The sequence below is a fragment of the Pecten maximus genome, chromosome 11 (assembly GCF_902652985.1).
Source record: "Pecten maximus chromosome 11, xPecMax1.1, whole genome shotgun sequence".
NCBI lineage: Eukaryota > Metazoa > Mollusca > Bivalvia > Pectinida > Pectinidae > Pecten > Pecten maximus.
The window spans coordinates 15,743,350-15,766,230 of record NC_047025.1 but is presented as its reverse complement, the minus strand read 5'-3'; the positions used below and the strand labels follow the sequence as shown (position 1 = coordinate 15,766,230).

General features: G+C 33.7%; 1 protein-coding gene across 4 annotated transcripts in view; it reads right to left on the bottom strand.

Annotated features, from left to right (window-relative positions):
- Window positions 1-22,881, bottom strand: part of LOC117337127 (inositol 1,4,5-trisphosphate receptor type 1-like) — a 178,225-nt gene that overhangs the window by 105,664 nt on the left and 49,680 nt on the right. For all 4 annotated transcript variants that reach the window (XM_033897929.1, XM_033897925.1, XM_033897926.1 and 1 more), the window contains exons 4-7: window positions 15,545-15,687; window positions 15,196-15,282; window positions 11,040-11,117; window positions 6,726-6,806 (exon numbers count right to left, since the gene is read on the bottom strand). In XM_033897929.1, the coding sequence (XP_033753820.1) occupies window positions 6,726-6,806; window positions 11,040-11,117; window positions 15,196-15,282; window positions 15,545-15,687 (389 nt within the window). The remainder of the gene's footprint in view (window positions 1-6,725; window positions 6,807-11,039; window positions 11,118-15,195; window positions 15,283-15,544; window positions 15,688-22,881) is intronic.

Here is a 22,881-nt window from a genome sequence, read left to right as displayed (position 1 = left end):
TTATAATTTTTCAATAAGATATACTTACATGGATGTACATGGTGTATTATATAATATACACCATGTTTTTCACTTTTATTTCACATTCATGACAAAATCATTATTTAAACAGTAAAAAGAGCCAAAGTCAGTTACAAAATAGGTGGGTTGTTCAGTGGGGCGCAATGCATGGATACCAAAGGTAAACTACACAGGTGATTAATGAAATATTATTTTTACTCGTTTGCTAATTTTATTATAGCCCTTAAATATCCTCTTTTTATTACAATTTCATGTGTAAATTATCAGAAATTACATATTTGATAGACGTTTTATCATCATTACTTAACCACTAATATAATGATGATATAACTATTATCAGTGTTGATGAATCAGAATGCTGCTTCCTATTTACCGTTTTTAAATCTGCCACTTTGTAGATTTAGATGCTAACAAATTAAAGGTGAAGTAGGAAGCTGCTTTACTTTTGCTGTAATATATTACAGTTTTTATTCAGATACACATTTGACAACAGTTTTGTGAGCAAAATTTATCTGGTAACAAATTAACAGAAAACACAGAAATGACACTTTCTTGTCAAGCATATCGCCATCAAAATATGCTGTGAGCTTTAATTTGTATTACTGATTTCTATGTTTTTTGACACATGGTCTTTTCTGTTTTAAAAAGGATATGAACAGAAAATTGAATGGTTCCAAATTGTATCTCTTTTTCTGTTTTGCTTGTCGGACAGAGTACCGTACACATATATTATACCATATCTGATATTTAACAGGAAACCATCCAACATTTCTTATTTCAATACAAACCCAAACTTTGTTTAACTGTTTCTTTTTATATATGTATCAGGTGAGTATTAGGTTTACAATTGATTCTCAGAAACTTTAATCCATTTTTTTTTTAGTGTCATGCAAGCACTATCTTAATTTGTTTGTTTTTTTATGTACAGTTGAAGTTTTTAACATACTGAAATTAAGTTGAAGTAAAAATATATATCTACAAATTAAACATTGGACAACATACCAGGTACTGAATCTAAGATAATGGCCATCACCCCAAGAAACAAACTCAGGAATTATTGGTATTATGGCACGATCAACAATTAAAGTCAATTTAAGCTAAGAACATACCAAGAATAATAAAGATTTACAAATCAATAGCTATACCAAGAAACTTTATCAAGATATGAAAGAACTTTCATTGAAAAAGTCTTTTTAGACTGATGAACTTTCAGTACCTACAATATACACCACACCCATTACATTCTAGGTGTCATTTCTGTGTGAATATTAAAATGGGGACATGTTTTTTTGTTTGTTTTTTTTACTGTGATATAATTCGTTCATACACTTGGGATACTGATCACAAGGTTTTGTTAAATTGAGTATCACCATCACATACAAAATACTTTCTTCTGACACCTGTTTTAATGTTGAAAAAAATTCACACTTTAATGTTTCGAGTGAAGATAAGATAGCTCTAAGTCAGTGGGGATAAAAAGTCATGCTTGACAAACTACGAACAGAGTCAACATTGTTGGATTTCCATATATTGAGACACACCTGGATAGGTTTCCTGAAAAGGAAGTCTTCAAACTGAATACATTACTATAGATAAAAAAGGAGGAATTTTGCCCTTAAAACTTCTGGAACGGGGGTTAAAATACAAGAATCTATTATACTGAGAGAACATTGTGATGATTGAAACAAATCGTACACTAAATCAGAAGTCCACAAATAACATGGATGTCAGCTTCAAACTTTACATATACGCATGCCTATTATCATCATAATCATATTACATTTCAACCAATCAAAAGCTGTGATAAATATATACCAGGCACCAATTTTGTTAACAATGTCAATATATCTTATTCAACTTTAAAGCATGTGTTATACAAATACTTTCCACCAAGTTTCATATTTGTTTGAGCCATTGCGATTCAGGAGCCAGCAAATGGCAGCCATGTCAGCGTCCAATCAGAAAATTGGAGGTCAGAATTGTGTTCTGGCATTATTCTTGACCTATATACAGGAACATGTACATTATAATCTGCACAATATCTAAATTTGATCAAAAAGTCCACAAAGGGCCAAACAGAATAAAATTATGGCTCAAAGGGCCTGAAACAGAACAAAACTTATGGCTCATATAGGGCCAAACAGAATAAAAGTCAGGCTCAAAAAGTCCACAAAGGGCCACACAGAACAAAACATATTATTGCCTCAAAAAGTCCACAAAGGGCCAAACAGAACAAAAGTTACTGCTCCAAAAGTCTAGAAAGGGCCAAACAGAACAAAATGTATGGCTCAAGAAGTTTTAGCTAATCAGATGCTGTTGTGAAGATCGATTGACTTAGGTTTTGAGAAGTGTTGGAAACCTTTACAACAGAAGATGATGAAGATGTCCCCAAACGAAGTTGGGAGGAATCAATCAATTACCTTAATTATATGAGCTTAAATCATGAATCTGATCAGAGAAAATGACCTTGAATGAATTTACTCCAGACCTTAAACATAAGTCCTTAAAACTTGAAATGTTTTTTACAACTTCACATTTGAAAATGACATTCACAACAATGTACTGAAATTTACTTTAATGATGTGAATATAGACTTTGGTATACATCACAACCAGTATATGATACATACATATTGTACACACATATCATATACTGGTCATGATATATACCAGAGTCTGTACTCCTTTACACTTACCAACTGAAGAGCACGTTAGATGATAGATTATTTCAATGACTCTATAAGTCAATAATGTGATAACAAATGTTACAACTACAACAATTTTAAAAGTCCACAAATTTTTATTCTTTAATGGAATAGAAATATTTGGTCATGACCAAAATTCATTTCTTCAAACATCTACATAATTTTAACTCAAAACTAATTCTTTCCTATTCCCCAAAGGATGAGCTATCATAAATGTTAGATCATGAACCATTGATACAGTACTACTGGTGGAATACTAGCAGGTCAGTGACAGCCTGGTAATGATGGGTACATTGCTTCTGTCATTGAACAGACTGGATTTATCATCTTGTGTGATGTCCAAGTTCATTATAATAATGTCCCGATACAGATATTATCACCCAATAAACGACATCACTTTAGTCACACAATGCCACAGGACTAAAGCGATAGTTGGGACTGAAGTCGGAGAGTTTGCCTAGTCCTCTTTTTACAATAAGTCATGTCACAGATAAGTATCATGTTTCATGCTAAGTTTATACAGACCAGTTTACATATACCCTACAGATAATATCTTAATGCTTTTTCTCTGTACTTGCCATATAATATCATTATAGTAATTCATTTTGCTTGATGTACCACACCAGTGTATGCATAACTCTATAATAACTGAGAGTCCATGTTCCACACCAGAACACTCAGTATAACTCTATAATAATCATGAGTCCATGTACCACACCAGTAAACTCAGTATAACTCTATAATAATCATGAGTCCATGTACCACACCAGTACACTCAGTATAACTCCGTCATAATCATGAGTCAATGTACCACACCAGTACACTCAGTATATCTCTATAATAACTGAGAGTCCATGTACCACACCAGTAAACTCAGTATAATTCTATAATAATTGTGAGTCCATGTACCACACCAGTAAACTCAGTATAACTCTATAATAATTGTGAGTCCATGTACCACACCAGTAAACTCAGTATAACTCTATAATAATCATGAGTCAATGTACCACACCAGTAAACTCAGTTTAACTCTATAATAATCATGAGTCCATGTACCACACCAGTAAACTCAGTATAACTCTATAATAATCATGAGTCCATGTACCACACCAGTACACTCAGTATAACTATAATAATTGTGAGTCAATGTACCACACCAGTAAACTCAGTATAACTCTATAATAATCATGAGTCCATGTACCACACCAGTAAACTCAGTATAACTCTATAATAACTGAGAGTCAATGTACCACACCAGTAAACTCAGTATAACTCTATAATAATTGTGAGTCAATGTACCACACCAGAACACTCAGTATAACTCTATAATAATCATGAGTCAATGTACTACACCAGTAAACTCAGTATAACTCTATAATAATCATGAGTCAATGTACCACACCAGTAAACTCAGTATATCTCTATAATAATCATGAGTCCATGTACTACACCAGTAAACTCAGTATAACTCTATAATAATCATGAGTCCATGTACCACACCAGTACACTTCAGTATAACTCCGTCATAATCATGAGTCAATGTACCACACCAGTACACTCAGTATAACTCTATAATAATCGAGCATCTATGTAGTAGTTACCCCAGTAAACTTGAAATTAAGTTGAAAAGAATGTTTTACGAAACAAATGTCCATAGATAAGTATTTAAGATATTTACAATCCAGATGAAGAGTAGCAGAAGAAAGAGTTTCCAGGTGAAATGTTGTATTAGATTTGAAGAATTATTTTCTGGTGAAATTTTACAGAATATTTTCTGGACAAATATTAATTGTGTTATATATTTACATATTATTTCCTCCTGAAATATTGTGTTATATACATGTATTTGCATATTATTTCCTCCAGAAATATTCTGTAATATATTTACATAATATTTTCTGGAGAAATATAGTGTAATATAATTTACAAAATTATTTTTTCCAGAAATATTGTTTAAATATTTTTACAAAGTTAGTTTCTGGTGAAATATTGTGTTATGAATATATTTCAGTCTTTTTGATAACAAAACATATTAAGTACATGTTTCAATACTATTTTTTAATTAGCATATACTTGATAGTTCTACCTAGATGAGAGATTATTTCAAGGTTCCTGGTCAAATTAACCTTCTCATAGATATAGCAGAGTCTATGTAATATAATCATTTCAATTCAAATGACCATGGAACAGATTTTATATTGCTTTGTTAATTCTACCGGGGGGGTACTCCCCATCCAGAAAAAAATATAGTCAAATCTGTCCAAACGACCATCTCTATTTAGCGACCTTCTGTTTTAAGCGACCATTTCAATTCCTCCTGAGCGTTTTCACTATATATTTTAAATCTATTAAGCGACTGTCTGTTTACAAGACCAGCGACCACAATTTTTCATTCCCGTGATAACAATAACTCTCCAATAAGCGACCAGAAGTCTCCAAAGTGCCTTCCATTACCATTTTCGCCTTGATAACACCCAAGTAGTTTTACTTTTCGTGCAAAAGGACGGGAGAGGAGGCGAAAAGACGGTCAAGAATTCTGACGTTTTATATATGATATATCAATTTCCATGAGAAATATAACAATGAAGGAATGCATAAACAGTTAACTTACTATTAAATCCTGACTTGTTATCTTTTAGAGACATTGAAACAGATATTTGCCAGTGAACAAGTCGCCGTTTTTAAAGTATGTAAATAATAATCGGAGCGGATATCCGAACCAAGATTTCAGGAATTGAAAATATATATATAAATAATTTGAAAATATTCTAATTAACCAATGAAATATATTTCTCATGTTAAATCGATGTATTTTGCTATGCTAAAAAAAATCTAAATATATATATGATGGTGAAAAATTAGCACGGGAATAATTTATACAAAAAAAAAAAAAAAAAAAAGTTTTGTTTTTATCAAAGTGATGGTTTATTTTTTCATTTTTCATAAATCATTATTGCCAATTTATAAAGTGAATAAAAAGCTTATGAACATTTATTGAATATAAGATGCCATCTCTATTAAGAGACCACTCTCCATATTAAGAGACCATTTTTCAACTTCCCTTGAGTGGTCGCTTAATACAGATTTGACTGTATAAAGAAACTATAATATTAAAATTGCATATGTTTGTAACCCCAGCTAATGTGGTCTACCAATGGTATATATGGCTTATTGAAACAATTAACAATTCTCCAAATACAACATTGTTTGCAATAATAAGTAATATAATAGGTTTTTTAATTGATATTTTTTCATAGAATATTATCATTGATTTATTATTTTATGATGGAAATGAAATATATTTTTGATGCAATATTTATTATTTTTGCAGAAAAGTCCTTTAATAGACCATCCCATCCCTGTAAATTCAAGGAAAGATTATAATTTCTTAAAGTATTTTTAACTTTCAATGAAACTTCAAGAAATAGCACCAGTTGCAATTTCTTTATGATGCAGTATTTCATTATTTTGTACATATCTGATGAAATAACAATTATTTTCAGGACAGTGTATGTCATTATCACATTTTTCTATTCTATAGATACATTAAGTTAACTGCCTGCTCACTCTCTATCACTGCATGCCACTTGTAACACAGACGATGCATTCAAAGTGCTTTCTACACACACAAGCCATCACCGCTGGAACAGCTTTAGACAATTTGTCTAGCAGTACGTTCAATTTATTTGAGAGGGAGCATGAAACTATAACCCTAAATATCAAGTAAATTTCCATTTAAAATCCAGACTACTTAATTCTGTAAGTGTAATGAAGGTACCTTGATTAAAGTAATGAAGCATTTGGAACTCACAAACACACAACCTAGATTCTACAGAATCTACATCAAACAACTTGACAGGCATGTATTCAAGAGGACCAAGATGTAGCCACTTTCTGTATCATAATTGCTGTCTTGAATCCAATCTCTATTTAGTAATTTTTAAACAAAACCAAATGACAGTATAAATGTAACGTGTCAGAAGTGATGGATGAGACTTACCACTTCTCCTTCTGATTTCACTTTGTACCTCGGTAAAATACGGAACTGTGCATTTTTGGCATTGAATTCATGTAGGGACACCTGCAAAATACATGAATTATAAAAATAAATCTTCTACAATTGCATGGTAATTACTGTGAATAAATACAAAGTTCAATTTGAAATTAACAACTTGATTTCTATAATAATCAATTTATAACGCTAAAATCTCAACGATAACTGAGTAGACGTTTCTAGTTTGAATCTTCAATCTCGAAGGTTTGCAGCTACAGAAATATTTACTCTGGACTTAAGAGACAAAAGCAAGAAGAATGATTCCTAAAAATGGAAATTCTTTTTAATGGACATTTTTTTATAACTCATACATCACACAAAATAGCTATAGTATTATTTTACAAGAAATTTTTCTAGTTACATCTGAATTAGAACACCAGGAGACTTCAGATCAACAGTTTGATACTGGTTATACATAATCAAAGATGTAATTAAAACATTAGGACAATAAGAAAATCACAAGAAGTGATGTCAGAAAGTCAAGTTGCTTCCCAATACATGAAACAATAAAACCATTTACAGGATATACATTTCAAATCATATTATCTTATATCACCTGAGGTTCAGCCCCTTATCTCTGGCCCTGTACTTAAATTCAAGACATTCCTATGTTCAAAAAACATCGTAATGGATTACATGTCAAAATGGTTGAAATTCTGAGTTTATTTAACAGAATGATCACTGTATGAATACAAATATTGCAGGCACTGAATACCAATAACCACATGTTCCACAATTCATCAATACCACCTGGAGATGTTTATAAGTAAGATTGATATAGCTGGGACATGGAACATGTCTGCCTCTAAACTGATGGGCAATACCTTAACCAATTAGGAAGGGCAGGTATAATGGCACTTCAAAGGCATGATATTCCAGTTACCAGGAGTGGAAGTACCCCTTATTAATGAATGATTTGCTGCAAACAAATGTTGAAATTGTCTAGAATCTATGTCAGTTTATGTAAATATGTGCATATGCTATCAATTTTACAGACTTGCAAATGGTTTTTCATGACCAAATTCTACAAATTCCTCCAAAGTAAAGTTGAACCTCAATATTTTAATTCTATCAATTAGATTGGAATGAACTAATGTGGAAACAAATGAAAGAAGACTTGTTCTAAAAAAAGGCATTCCAATTTTTAATTTGAAATAACGAAGATTAATTGTCTTGCCAGAAGACTAAAATCCTTCAGCAGTGAACAGTATGGTGTTGCATCTGCAACGTTCAAGAAGGAACTCGAGAGATTATTCAGAGACACCTTCGTTCCAAGTGAACATTTGACATAAGATTGATATGCATGTATATGATTAGGACATAGAAGGTGTCTTGAAAAGGTAGACATAATGGCACTTTCAGTAAAGGGGCAATTGAATGTAGCAAGTTTAATCTTCATGGTCCTAACAGAACACAAGTTATGGCATAGAAGAGAAACAATTTTTGTATTTAATAAAAATGTGACCTCGCCCATGTTAAAAACATGTAAATCATAGTTCCCCATTTCAGGGTCAGTATCGACTGTATTGTCTCAACATTGGTGTCAATTTCATGGTCCACTTGGTTGAAACTTGTATCATGGTCAGTATTGTTTGTATTGTCTCAACATGGGTGTCTATTTCATGGTACGATAGTTGGAACTTGTGTCATGGACAGCACTGTTTGTATTCACTCCCGACATGGGAGTCAATTTCATGGTCAAATGGTTGGAACTTTTGTTATGGTCTGTATTGTTTGTCTAAATGTTAATTCTTTTAAAACAGATTTAGCAAATCTGCTGTGTAGGTGCTTCATAAAGTGAGAGTTTCACGGATGTTTATAATCACTACATTTAATACTGTTGCACCACTGGTAATGCAGTAACCATGAAAGTTAGCAGTCTGCTAAAGAATATTTAATGTTGGTTTACGATGGACTACCAGTTGATTCCTAGAAATATGTGTTGGTAGCTATCAGGTGACACAAAAGTGTAGGCTTCTTAAATGGTATTCCTACACTATGCTTGATTTTAACAAGCTGCCTGCATTGCTTACCTAGATCCTGGATATTTCACTGAAAACACCAGCAGCAATTTTGTAGTTATCATTTACTTTTCTTTTAAAGTTACACGTTTCCAAAAATCTTGCAATTCAGAACTGTCTGATTCGGTTTGACATCCTTTGTACCAAAAGTCAGCAGTCCTAGCAGGACATGTGGAAGTTAAGCAAGAAAATATGATAGGTTTGTATACATAGTATTCACGAACAAGATATCCTGAATAAAGATGAGTAGTCTCCCCTTGGCATAAATCAAATATAAATTATTTTATTGCTACAGATGAAAGTGAAATAGTTGTAACCTGTAGATATTTTAACAGGCTTGATTACAACAATTCATCTTTAGGACCAGGAAGTTGACAATAATATGATATTAACTACACAATTAAGACATTTATTGGACACATCCTGCAGCACTAACTAAAGAGATTTTCACTTTGAACAAAGAACCTGGAATCAGCTGAAAGGCTTTACACATCGTCTGCCTCCCCCTCATATTCACATTAGCACCTGCAACCATGCATAAAGAGTTGCAAATTGCTCTTAACTACCACAGTGACATATCTTGGTTGTCAGCTGACGAATGCCTGCTTCCTGATGTTGTACTAATGACAGCCCAAGAGGATCTGTACCGTTAGTGCCATTCCTATGTAAAGCCTAGAGGACTTGAGATGTCAATGTCTCTTTATTAGAGCTTAAAAGACACTTGCATGTTATATATCAATAGGTAACAAAAATCCATGTATTATATTGTATGAATCACCACAAGATGTAAGATACAATTAAAATTATTTATCCAGGGAGTTTGATTTCAAATTCTATGTGAAAATTGTTTTGTTTTTTCTTAAAAAAAAAAAAGGTTTTTTCACTTTTTGATTTCACATCTAGCAGAAAACACTAACAGAGGTAAAACAAAAATTTATATAATATCACAATGAGGATTTAAATAAAACAGTAGAAAAAAACTTCCAGAACATTATGTAAACTAGACTTTCCATAAATTAAAGTACTGTTGTATATACATTTTTAAGCAATATGAACATGGGTCTATGACCTCATGGTTAATCCATGTTTCATTGTAAAAATATCCAGTGTTAATCACAGGGTTCAATTAACACATAAACTTTAATTCAAAGTGGGTGATGGGTTTATTACAGGACCATATATATACTTTGTTAGAATTCTTACTCAATTGATATAGATATACAATGAAGGTGGGCAAGACATGGGCTAATTCTGGATAAATACGGTAACTATACAAACATGCAAAACTTTCTCAACAAAACCTGCTACAAAGATATAGAAAAATCTAACTGGTGAGTAATGAGTTGTCCACATTGTGACTTCATTGTTCTGATGATGACATGCACCTGGCCCTGTCACTGGCACATGTACAACTGATTATAAATGAACATGACAGTTGAGATATATAAGTGACAGCTAAGTATCTGTAGAAGTAAAGTGTCAAACAGATAGACACAATGACTCCCTGACAACATTCTTCACATGGACAAAGATGTTCAAACTTCACAACATCCATGATATTTTTTATATGCTTTGAGATATTTTTCACAATTTCAAATAACATCCATATTTTCTTGCTTTTGATTTTTCGAGGAATTTCTTTTAATTTCAGTAAATTAGATTGCACGTACATTATAATTCCAAAATCTCATTCAAGTAAAAGAACATTTCACAATTCATTGATTCTGAAGCTTAACACATACACGCAGCCAACACTTCTCATCAATCTCTTTAGCATTTCATTACCCAAGCTATACTTCCTATTTTTTTGAAAAACAGAAAAAAATTCAAAGGTTTTTGCTAACTTGTAGGAACATACAGGCATGCTGGGTATTGCTTAAGCAATAAATGTCCCCAACCAGCCCTCGATAAAAAATAGTAACAGTGACCTATCTTGACCTAAAAATCCTCAAACTCAAACTTGATCTGTACTGGTACTGAAGTTACATACCAACTTTCACCAAATATCTTGAAGTATGGCTGACAGACAGACATGAAGATAGATGCATGGGGAGGAAACCTATAGTCCTCCCGGTTTCACCAGCAGGGGACTAAGAGGGTATACCTCCATCCTAAATATGTGGATATATATCTAATCATATCAAAGCTGAAAACCAAGAGGCCCCTTAGGGCCTGTAATAATGATGTGGTATATAATTATATATCACAGAGACATTCATCTATATATGATAATACCTACCTTCATGTTGTTTTTATCCTTCTGACTGGTCTGTGTGGTGCTCATGTGGACAAACTTCCCCGTAAATATGTGTTTTAACTGAAACAAAAGATATCAAACTGTAGGTAGATGTACGCATTCTACAAAATATTTCTAAGTTCTTAGCAACTATATCTGCTTGTGTGATAATAAAATGATGAGAAAATAGTTCATAAATTTTTACTTGTTTTCAGAATCGATGTGGTGACTTAAGGCTTAAAAAATAATACATGTGTTTCCACTAACATGCCAGCAAAAACTAGAACTGCCATCCAGGGGCTAACTCATACAGTAAATTGTGGCCATTTTCTTAAAATGTGAAACTGAGGATGCAAAAGTGAAGTGTTCCATGAATAACACATATACCAAATTTCATCAAAATCATACCAATCAGAGACCACCAGGAAATGGCAGCGATTTTGTTTTTTTTTCCAAAAATAAACACAGCCATTGTTTTTGCAGTGCCATACTACACCTACATACTAAAATTCATTGAAATCGGACAATATATAAATTTAGACCAATCAGCTGTCATCTCTATGGTGACCATTTTGTTTATAATTTCATTTTTGTTATATACAAAACTAAAGTTCATCTTGTAACCATCCTTCCCACAAAGCCACAAAGTTTTATTGAATAGCTGATATAGATGATGCACATCTACAATGTATAAGAATTATTGTCAGTAAGTTTTGTTGAAATCTCCACAGTTGTTTAGGAGAAGTATACCTGGCACATCGTTGTGTCTACAGATGGATGGATGGACAGACGGACAACCTGATTCCAGTATGCCCCTGAGCTTATACCCAGTAAAATATGGCAAATACAGAAAATAAGTAAAACAAGTACAATAAGACCTAATAAAGGCCAATCAAGGGGCCTTTGTAGACAGGTGGACTTTTCATACAGTTTCATATCTACATCCATTAATTGTTACACATGCATTTATATGCCATTTACTAATTGACGGTATGATGGTATGACTATATATACTCAGTAAAAATCACATAAATTACATTATAACACATCTACATGTCATTCAGTCACAGTTAATGCCAGACTGAAAGTCAATAAAAAATCAGAGCAATTCAGTTATATGTCATAGCAGTTTTCTGGGTCTTTAAAAGGTTGGTGTCTATGTGTTGTTGGAAACTTTGACCGTCTATCCTGTGATGTTGATGACCCTGACCTAACAAGATACAGACGTATGGTATTACAGGTACGTGTATATGATGGTTCAGTAAGTGTATCTCAATAATTTGTTGGAGTGACAACAAACTTTCTACAGGTGTGACAATGATTAGCATACCTGACTATTATATAATATAAGTATATCTGTGATAAAGGAATGTTGCCTAATGCTTTGAACTTCTCTCTACATCAGGTGCTGATTGACATATTGTCGTAGTTGCGTCTTTTCCAACACAATGTACTTTTCTGCCAAGACTAAATACTAAGCTCTCTTGTTATAAAATTGTTGGCTCTAGACTAGCTGCAAATTTCATGCGTGGATGAGGCTGCTAACTTTTTATAAATCGACGTGTTAATGAATAGCAGGGTAGCCGAGGAGAGAGTCGGAAGATGGCAAGAAACGTGGAATCTACAAACAATAACATGTGTATTTTGTTGTGTAAATGCATATTATGTCTGTACTTTCAATTTGTCTTTTTCCACCATTGATCACAAGCCTGTCCTATTCTCTCCGCTACCCTAGCCCTTCCTGTCTACAACATCATACTCATGTATAGTCTGTCCAACATATGGATTGCTCATTTTTCTATACCTAATCCTCCCACTTCCTCAAGCAAGATCCTGGTGTATTGTCTGCCCATTAACATGTAGATTGTTCACTGTTGCTCAAGCCTGCAATGCCTAGGGATTTAATACAGTCTGCCCAACACTTGGATTGTTGACCTTTGCCCTCACCCTAAATGCCCTAATACTACTTTTTCATGTGATTGTTCCCTCTATAACCTTACACCATCATTGCTTCAGACACTTATCTGTCAACATTGTGGATTGTTCCATCTAACTTTATACCATCATTGCTTTAGACAGTAATCTGTCAAACATGTGGATTGTTCCATCAAACCTTATACCATCATTGCTTCAGACAGTAATCTGTCAAAAATGTGGATTGTTCCAGCGAACACCAGTATTGCTTCAGACAGTAATCTGTCAAACATTGTGGATTGTTCCATCTAACTTTATACCATCATTGCTTCAGACACTTGTCTGTCCAACATGTGGATTGTTCACTCTCCCCTTACCAGAGCCCTCCACCATCCTCGTGTATATACTTTCCCTTCCATTCTTACAGTATTTGTTAGTCTACAGTCTTCTTTATTTCCCATCTTTTTTTCCATTAAGTGCCACAATTAATAACACACTACCACTGATTCTTAGGGATGCCAATATCATCAGGGAGGTCAGCATAAACAAGACACATGTGTCTCGTACCATTCCAACTCAAAGCATTTCTATGCTGATTTAAGATCCACTGATCTACATGTGCACTGTACTTTACAAAGTGAAGCAACATGGATTCAATTTTGATTTTATATACAATCAATACAACTGCATTTAGACATTTTATGTAGTAGCATAAATTGGAAACTAGATGTTACACTTAAAGTTATAGTAAAAACACATCCTGTATGCTCTTCATGTAACTGAGGAAAGTTTGGAATATTTCAAATTCAAAGAAAATGTTCTGGCCTTTATCAATAAATAGCACTGTAGAACAAGGCTAGAAGCATAAATCTGAGTAATTCCTTTATGAAAACGGAATTTTATCATTTACTAAGATAATTTAGTGACAACACACCTGGGTGATCTAGCAAATATAATATTTGGGCCAATTTAAGAAAATATATAAAATATATGTGTATAGGGTTACAAGTTGTTAATGTGGTATGGTCAATAAGTACTGTAAGTATTTTTTTCATTTTATTTCCCTTTTTTTGCAGGGTATTATTTGGGATCAGAACACTTACATTTTTAGCAAAACCAGAAGCTAATCACAACATTGACAGTTAAACCATGTAAATGTGTTTTTCCTAACATTCCCTTCTTTGGGCTTTTCTTGTAAAACAACTATCCCAACTTAGGCAACATGGTTTTGTTTCCTGGTAGAGGTACCATTACTACCATTTATTACTATCCTTACCATGAATAGATGGATTCCTGGGTTAATTGGGTAGAATACTTGCTTGATTATACTATATCTCTAATAGTTTCAATTTGGACATGGCATTTATATTTGTTAAAGGATTGACAAGTACGTCTTCTGCATTTTGATAAATCTAATATTCAGCACATGCATTTACAAACTAAAGATTTATGCTCATCGAATATACCTCTAAATGTCTGCCTATTATCCACCTTTATGATTTTCTTTACGTTTGCTGTAAGGCACACAATGTCATTGGACACAATCGCATCAATCTTGGAGCGAATTGTCTTATAATGAAAGGTCACACAAGCACTTGACTAGCAGTGCGGGATGAACTTATTTCAGTGTTTCTAAAATTTGAACCAATTCTGGAAAATCCTGAAATACTCTTCAAGTCGGCGGTCAAAGTGTAGGGTCAGTCGTGAACCATATTTTTATTTTTTTTAGCCTTGGTATTTTTGAAGAGAAGATTACCAGGTATCTGAATTTACATTTTTCATATAATGATGTCAAAGACTTCTTATAAGACAAATTTAATATTCCTTCATGAACATGCTATCCTTTCCAAAATTTTGACATGTAAAATTATTTCAAGGAATTTTCATCAAAAGTAATTCATATCTCAGGGATATTATTTTAATGTTTTTGCAATTCCCTCTTTCATTAGTCGTACCCTTCAGGACTGACAGGCAGTTTTTTTTTTATTTAAAACAAGATTGTTTATGCACCATGAAGAGCAATGAAAAGTTATATCATTATTATATGCAGGTTATTTGAAAGACTGGATACCAATTTCAATGGATTTTTCAACACATTCTCCAACAGTTTAGATTCCCAGATTAAATTCCGAACTGACAATTTCTTATATTACATGTAGCTAAATTTTTAATATAATCTGAAGAAAGAAATCTTCCTCTACCAACTCATTCTCAACCTCACATTTGACTGAATTTCTGTACATACCTGTACAACCTCCCCATATCGAACACGTTTTCCATACTGCCTCGCCTGTTCTGCCTCGTTATCTTTGTTTTCTGCCTCTGCCGCCAACTGAAATGTCAAAACCAGGTATACAAGTCTTTTAACACATGTTACATGTACCTGCAGTGGTACTAGTGTCAGAATTATCAATATAATGATTCTGTGTGAAATATTATTTTATTTTTTTTGGTGTGTATGCAAACAAATTATTTCTAATCATCTCTAACAATCTGCAAGTGAGTGATAAATTACTGGTAAATACAAAAATGTCTATAAAAAAGACAGTATTTTCATTGAAATTTTAAGATGTAATATCAATTGATGAACATACCCGAGCTTGCAGTGCAAGACCCTGTTTTGCAACAACAGGACTTTCTGTTGAAGACGAATTTTCTTTGCTGTCGGCATTTTGCCATTTCCTGTATTTTTTGTTGAGCTTGTATCTGTTTTGTATACATATTTGAAACACAACAGCTGCCAAAAAAAAATAAAACAAACATTATTATTATTGCTAAGATTTGTTTATAATTGGTAAAACTAAACACTGAAATAAATACTTGTACAGTCCTGATATATAGACAATAAAACCACTAACAGAATGACCATCTCCCTGTGTTCCTACTGGTACTGTGTATATACTTTTATCATCAATAAATCAATTGTTTACCAGGTATGGTTTGAGCAGCATGTCAGCTCCCAACTTATTTTTTTATGAAGTCAATTCTTCATAAGTTTGTGGTTTAGGATATATAATTCTTAACACAAAATAATCTTACGCCTGTAGCCTATAATTTATAGTTTACTGTCAAACAACAAAGCATAAATCTTCTGTAAATTGTTATAAATTCTTACAGCATGTTTTTATTGTACTTTGCTAAACTAATTGTAATGGTACCTACACGGTATCCTGCATGGTATCCTACACAATTACTGCTGAGGCTGACTTTAGATCTCGCAACAGTACAAACTACAGGTATTCACCATGAAAACAGAGGTGACCTACATGTACATGTATATATTCTCATTGTACTTGCTCTTCTAACTAAACCATCCCACAGGCCACCTTTCTATGTACTTCATGAGTGAGGCTTCAGTTAATTGCAAACATCTACATTTGCCACATAAAAAAAGGTAATACTTAGATAATAGATATTAAACAACGTATAAAGATATATGCCACAAATTTGTCAGACCAATAAGTGTTAACCTTCATTCATCTTTCCAGGTTTCCAAGCTACGGTACATGTAGTTTGTATTGTACATGTACTCCTAGTTATACGATGGCGATATCTGACATTAAAGTAAAGTTCAAGTTTTTTAATCTGCCGCATGTGTTTATCACTGTGAGATGATGAAATCATAATTGAAACACTATAGAAATTCAAACAGTTTAAACTTAGTATAAATAACTAATTGTCTAATATACAAAACCACTATACAGAAATACAGTTTTAAGTAATAGTCCAAAACATCATCAATTAATTACTAAAAATGTGAGTTTTTTCTTTAGCAGTAGCATGCAATAGATATTTACCCAAAATATTCAAAGTTTTAACACTCTTACTGGAAAATAATTTTGTTAATTTATAGACACTTCGACGACAATTAGTTATACTTTTTGATGTATGTTTTTCTTAAATCAGAATATAGAGGATAAAGAAGTGAAAAATGTACTTTGTCCTCCACATCATTTTTGTCACAAAATGTGCCTAGTCTTTGACTTCTAGGAATGTTATTATAATACCCAGATTCAATATTAAGACTATGGCCTTGCATACCGAATTGACTCAATAACTTTTTGAATTTATAATCAATTGCAATTGGCTTATAGTTGGATAGAAATGGGTACAGCAGGTATCCTCAATATGTTTGTATAAATAACATTTTGAGGATACATCAAATGCACTGCGTAATTCTTGAATAAATACATCGTGAACATATATTTGTATAAAATGATTTGCATTTAGAACAGACTGGCTGGTCCAAATATATTAAACCAAAACTACATAGTTCATGCTTAATATGTAAAACCCAATTATTTTCACAGTTAGGTTTTTTGTTATTCAATTCAACTAGAGCATCATAACATGATTTTAAAATACATTTATTAGTTTTTTTAAAGTTTCAGCCTATATTTCAATACGGTTGTCAAACAGCGTTGATTTGCAGTCAATTTGGAAATTTTATTAATTTACTTCTTTTTTTTTTGTTCTTTTATTTTTTATAGGACTAGCAACTTTTCAGACTTTTAGTGAACTAGCCTTGGTGTTCATTAGTGGGATCACTTGTATAGCATGTATAGCATTAAATATATTGATGTACGATATCATTATAATGTATTTAAAATGAACACCAGGGGTGCCATTTTCTACTCAATGGTTGGGTCATAATCATAAGTGTTTAGCAGCTCATGTCAAAAGCGATTATGATTAATATATAGATAAAAGTAATCATCGATCGTTGATTAATTAACGTGTTAATCGTCCATGCTCTAGGCAATATAAAACCCGCTAAAATGTCTGAAATGCCGTTTGGTTAGTAGATACAAACTTCAACGAATTTCTCAGGACAAGGTCCATGTGTACGTTTTTATGTTTTAAATTGTTTAAAGTACCTTCCCCTATTTGCTTCAGTGAAATTCATAACGACAAAGTCATAAAAAGAATACGTCGGTGGCAAGGCCTAAATTTTCATGAAGCGACGCGGGTTTCTGCTTTTCTGCTTCAGCGTAAAAATATCCATTGCAGCTTTCTTACCTCTACTTGGAGAGTTCTGACGGGCAACTGGGAAACGGAATGCGGAACGGAGGGTAGATCCGTGTCTACTTTACAATTCAGTTTTAATGGAAAATTGATTAAATTGAATTACCGACAGTATGTAATGTGCTACGATGATATCTTAATACACAGAAACCGATGTTCCTCAATAAAGATGGATGTGTTTTTACCAAAGCATTTTTACCGGGTAGAATGCTATTCATGAATTACTGGGCTAATATGATTTATGTTAATGGCGCGCTGCATACATTTCATACAGGTAACACATCCCAGTCATTAATGTAAATGTCTCATCGTCATTTTCATCCACATCAGACGATAATATATAATCTGGCTGATGATGACAGCAATGTCCGTATTGACTATAGTTGTGACGTTTTGATATATATAAGTAGATAGTTGCTGTTCAATTTCTAGTGATCTACTGGTAAACGGAATGTCATTATTCTCTTACACCATTTATACATACGTGTACATTACATAACGCTATCCGTTAACTTGAATATCAGACACAACTATACATACATTGTATCGTAAAATTACCCTAATTCTAATTAACGTGATTAACCATTATGGACCATTATGACAAGAAAGTACACTAAATTCTTGTAGATGTAAAACGGCAACGTATAATGAGAGAAAAGTACATGTAACTTCAAAGACGAGCACGAATACAGTCCTCTCAAACACGATCTTTACCGTGTAAACTTGGTCCAACACTACAATTGGATAAATTGTGGCTACCGTTGTGAAAATGCATATCATTTCTTCTTCAAATGTCAATCTTATACAAATGCTCGTACTGTACTGTTTGATCATCTGAGTCATTTAGATGTACATGTAATGTTGATACTTAGTTTGAAATGAATTTCTGGGTTTGGATACATAATGTGACGTATGCAAACAAGTACAAACTTTTATAGATCCAGCGGAAGAATTAAACATGTTTCGATCATGAACTTGACTCTAAAATATGTTGTTGTTTTGTTTTGTTTTGTAGAAATAATAGTGATTATCGAGTTCCTCCTTTTGGACTTTTCTCTAACGAATCTCTCGTTTATACCTGCCACTAGTCGTAGTTGGAACTTGTTAGATCTATCTGTACGATCGTCACCTTCCCTGAATTTGTTCAAAAACTCTATAACATCAAATGTACAACTATCTCCACCTACCTACTACAGTTATGGTGAAAGAAAGTTAAGCATTTTACATACTAGATTGTAGACACAAACGTAGTATTCTCAAGTATGATCTGTATCGAGTAAATTCTATTAATGATCCGTTTTGCACCTATGATCATCCTTGCGAAAATGTCTTTCACTTTTTCTTTGAATGCAAATTGTATCAATTGGAAAGATTAAACACGTTTCAAAGTTTCAAAAATCCCTTAGGTTAGGTTTTGGATTTAGAACTTTTCTTATTTGGAAATTCAGATATTTCTGTAGGCCTAAACTCTCTTGTGTTCCAACATGTGCAAAACGACATCAAATCCAGCAATCTTGCGAACTTGTGTCCAAGTTAAATATCCTAAATGTTTATGCCTATCTCAATGTTTTCATGTAATGTTATTGTATGATGGGAGAGGGCGTCTATAAGTTGGAAAAAAAACTTGTGCCTAATCCTTTGACTCTATTTGGCAATAAAATATGTTTAAAGTTAAAAGAGTAAAGTGTGTGTTTTTTTTAATGTGTTACTTTTAAAATCGCTTCATACTAGATCTACTATGAATTGTAATTGGACGTCTATATCATCATCTGTTTTTTTTTTATTATTATTGTTGTAACTTGTGCAAATAAAAAAAGTTTCCAATTTTGGTCAATAGAATATGTTCAAAGTCAACGCGTACAAAGTAGCCATGATTTATGTGCAACAGCCAGCAAATGGGAGCTGATCAGGAGGCGACCAGAGGAACTCGAACCTCAAAGAGACATACAAGACGTGCTGCAATGAGGATCAATCTTAGGTCTCTTCGATGTCCCATTTGAAGAGGTCACACAAATCGAAGAAACCACCAGTTCTAAATAGTTCTACTTTACGTCGCCTCCACAGGCCTTGCTTGGTCTTGGGCGTCCACTAAAACAAAGCCCATCGCAGGCGATCGTGAAACTACATCCGATTCTCAGTGCTGTCAGTCCCCTCTTAATCACAGACGCTTGCATAGAAAATGCGATTTTCAAAAAAAAATTGATATGACAGTGGTATGTGTAATCTGTTAAGCTATTTTTTTTTTTTTTTTTTTTTTTGAAAATCGCATTTTCTATGCAAGCGCCTGTGCTCTTAACCACCTGCAATGTGCTAAAGCAGGCATGCGCTTTTCGCGGTAAGAATTTTTGCCAAGAAGATTTGGCGAGCACAAGCGAGAGCTCAAGATCATAAAAAATATAAGGTTTATAAGGTTTGGTTCCTAAGGAGTTATTACCATTCTGGTGCCGGGTATATAGCGGTCTGGTCCCTATTTCATCAACGCTCCATAGCTTAAGAAAATAATTAGCTTAAAAATGTCACATATTTCAACTTAACTATTACAGGCGGCAGTTGTTGCACAGTGTGCTGTACCGCATGTATCAGAGATATGTAAACTCTCCAGAACGTATGCATCATATATTTCACGGTCTGTCGAACCTACATAGCACCTCTCACCTGTTAAACATCTTATCTTAATTACTCCCAAATTACACCGCTGTACCTATGTCATTCCTCGCGTGCCAATGTGCCGATAAACAATCGGCAAATGAGACTGAGCTGGAAGTAAACCCGAAGGAGCTACTTAATAATTAAATCTTACATCCGTCTACATGGGGTTTAACTTTAAATTTGTTCCCGCAATATTAAGAAAGTTAGTTCTTCATATACATTTTAGAGATATGCAAGCTATGACGTGTTTAGGTATGGGAAGGCCGTGTCTCACAATACATCATTATCAGTCCGCAGTAGTTCCCTGAACGTGTGTTTCCTGTTAAATGTGTTAATGACCGCGCATCAACACGTGTGTGTAATTTGTCTGACATGTTGTTTCTAAGACGGGCACTAAGTAAGGTTACGTAACGGATTTATTACAATTCCTGGTGGCAGTAAAGGATCTGTTGACATATATGTCCGATGTTTAAAAAAGTGACCGCGTATCAGGCAAACGCGGATCAGGTAAACGTGTATCAGTTGTTTCGGAAAACCAACCGCGGCTTGAAAATAATTATTTGCCGAAAGATTTTGTTCTTGAAACATATGTTGTTTCTGATTACTTAATTTTATTTGTATTATATACAAACTAGTCTACCGAGCATAGTCAATGTGTTCCGGGTCACTTACAGGGTTACCGCACATCTCCGGACAATGTCACTATTTTACTTTAGCTACAAAAAAATTAAGAAGATGTACCTATGATTTCCTCTTGATGTATTTTTCATTTGCTATCCTGAAGTTTGATGACGTACAAAATTATTGGCGTATTTTTTCATTATTTACATAAATGAGGCTCTGTTCCGGTACGTAATTTTATAGGTGGACTCTGTAATGTATATACACGTCCGACGGTATCTGTCTGTATAATGGTACACGTGTACTCAATCATATCACCTATCAAATCGTCGATCGACACCGTTTCTCTCGGGAGGTGTATAGGAAGTCGTGATTTGTGGGGCGGTTCCCATATATAACATCACATATTGATGGTTAGCTGAGGTCATCGACCAGTGAACGTATTACCATATATTTCTTGTATGTTTACAAAACACAATTCATTTGTATTTCATAAAATACGGAATTGACTAATTTTGTTTTTGTAAGTAAAACATGTGTCTCCCATCCCATTCTCCATTTTTTTTGGGGGGGGGGGGGGGGGGGGGGGGGGGTGTCACCCAATTGACATTTAATCTAAAAATGAAGGTCGCAATGACCCATTTGTCCCAATGAGCCAATGACAGACTGAGCACTTATCATTCATTACGATATAGATCTTTATAGTTCAAAAATTGTTGCCCAATCGAAGACATATTTGAAACAGCGCACCTTTTGACCTTTGACCTATAAACGTGACTCCATATACACTAAAAAAATCAATCTATATACAATATTTATGTCGGGAAATCTGGTCTTGCATGTAGCACAAGTTCGGATACCAGACATTACGTACATTTTGGGTACCCATACATATGGGGGTGTCTATATTGCATTTTCTATTTTGACTTATACCTATCATTGGGAATTGGTGCCAAGCTCCTACGCATTCTCGTTGACTAATGGAATAATAATCTACCACACCTTTCGAATGTGATCAACGTTTCTCTCCAATTTTCCCATTCCATACCTATACTTGGAATTTGATAACACATTACTGATTATTTTACATGACAGAATGTGCTAATATTTATTTTTTCGTGGCGGTGAAAAATAATAGTTATATCGCCTGTACATACGTCACAGCTATAAGAACCTGTTTTCACTTGGCTATGTATCCATCTTTAAGTCAGAACAGTTCGGTGGCAACCCGGAAATGACGTCATGTCTGAACTGGCCCTGTACGACAATCTCATCACGGACTGACTGACAAACAGTAGTTTGTACCTCAATGTATTTTTCATATGTGATTATTTTTAAGACAAGGTTTTACGCATGTTTGGTGCACACAAAATAAATGAACCCCTGGATTTGTCAGTACAATGAACCCAAAAAAATGGTTCGTACTCTGCATGATATACAATATTCTTGGTTAATAGTAAAAGCACAGAAGCAATCGGCGAACTTCCGGTTCGACGTTGAGTCGCCCCCGTAGTTTTATGTAGCCTGTTTTATTACTTAGAGTCTTGTTTGTCACCCCCACGCAATCCATCCTAACTCTTCAACAGCTACCTTGTGTTAGGCCCTATATGTCCACCACGCAATCCATCCCAACTCT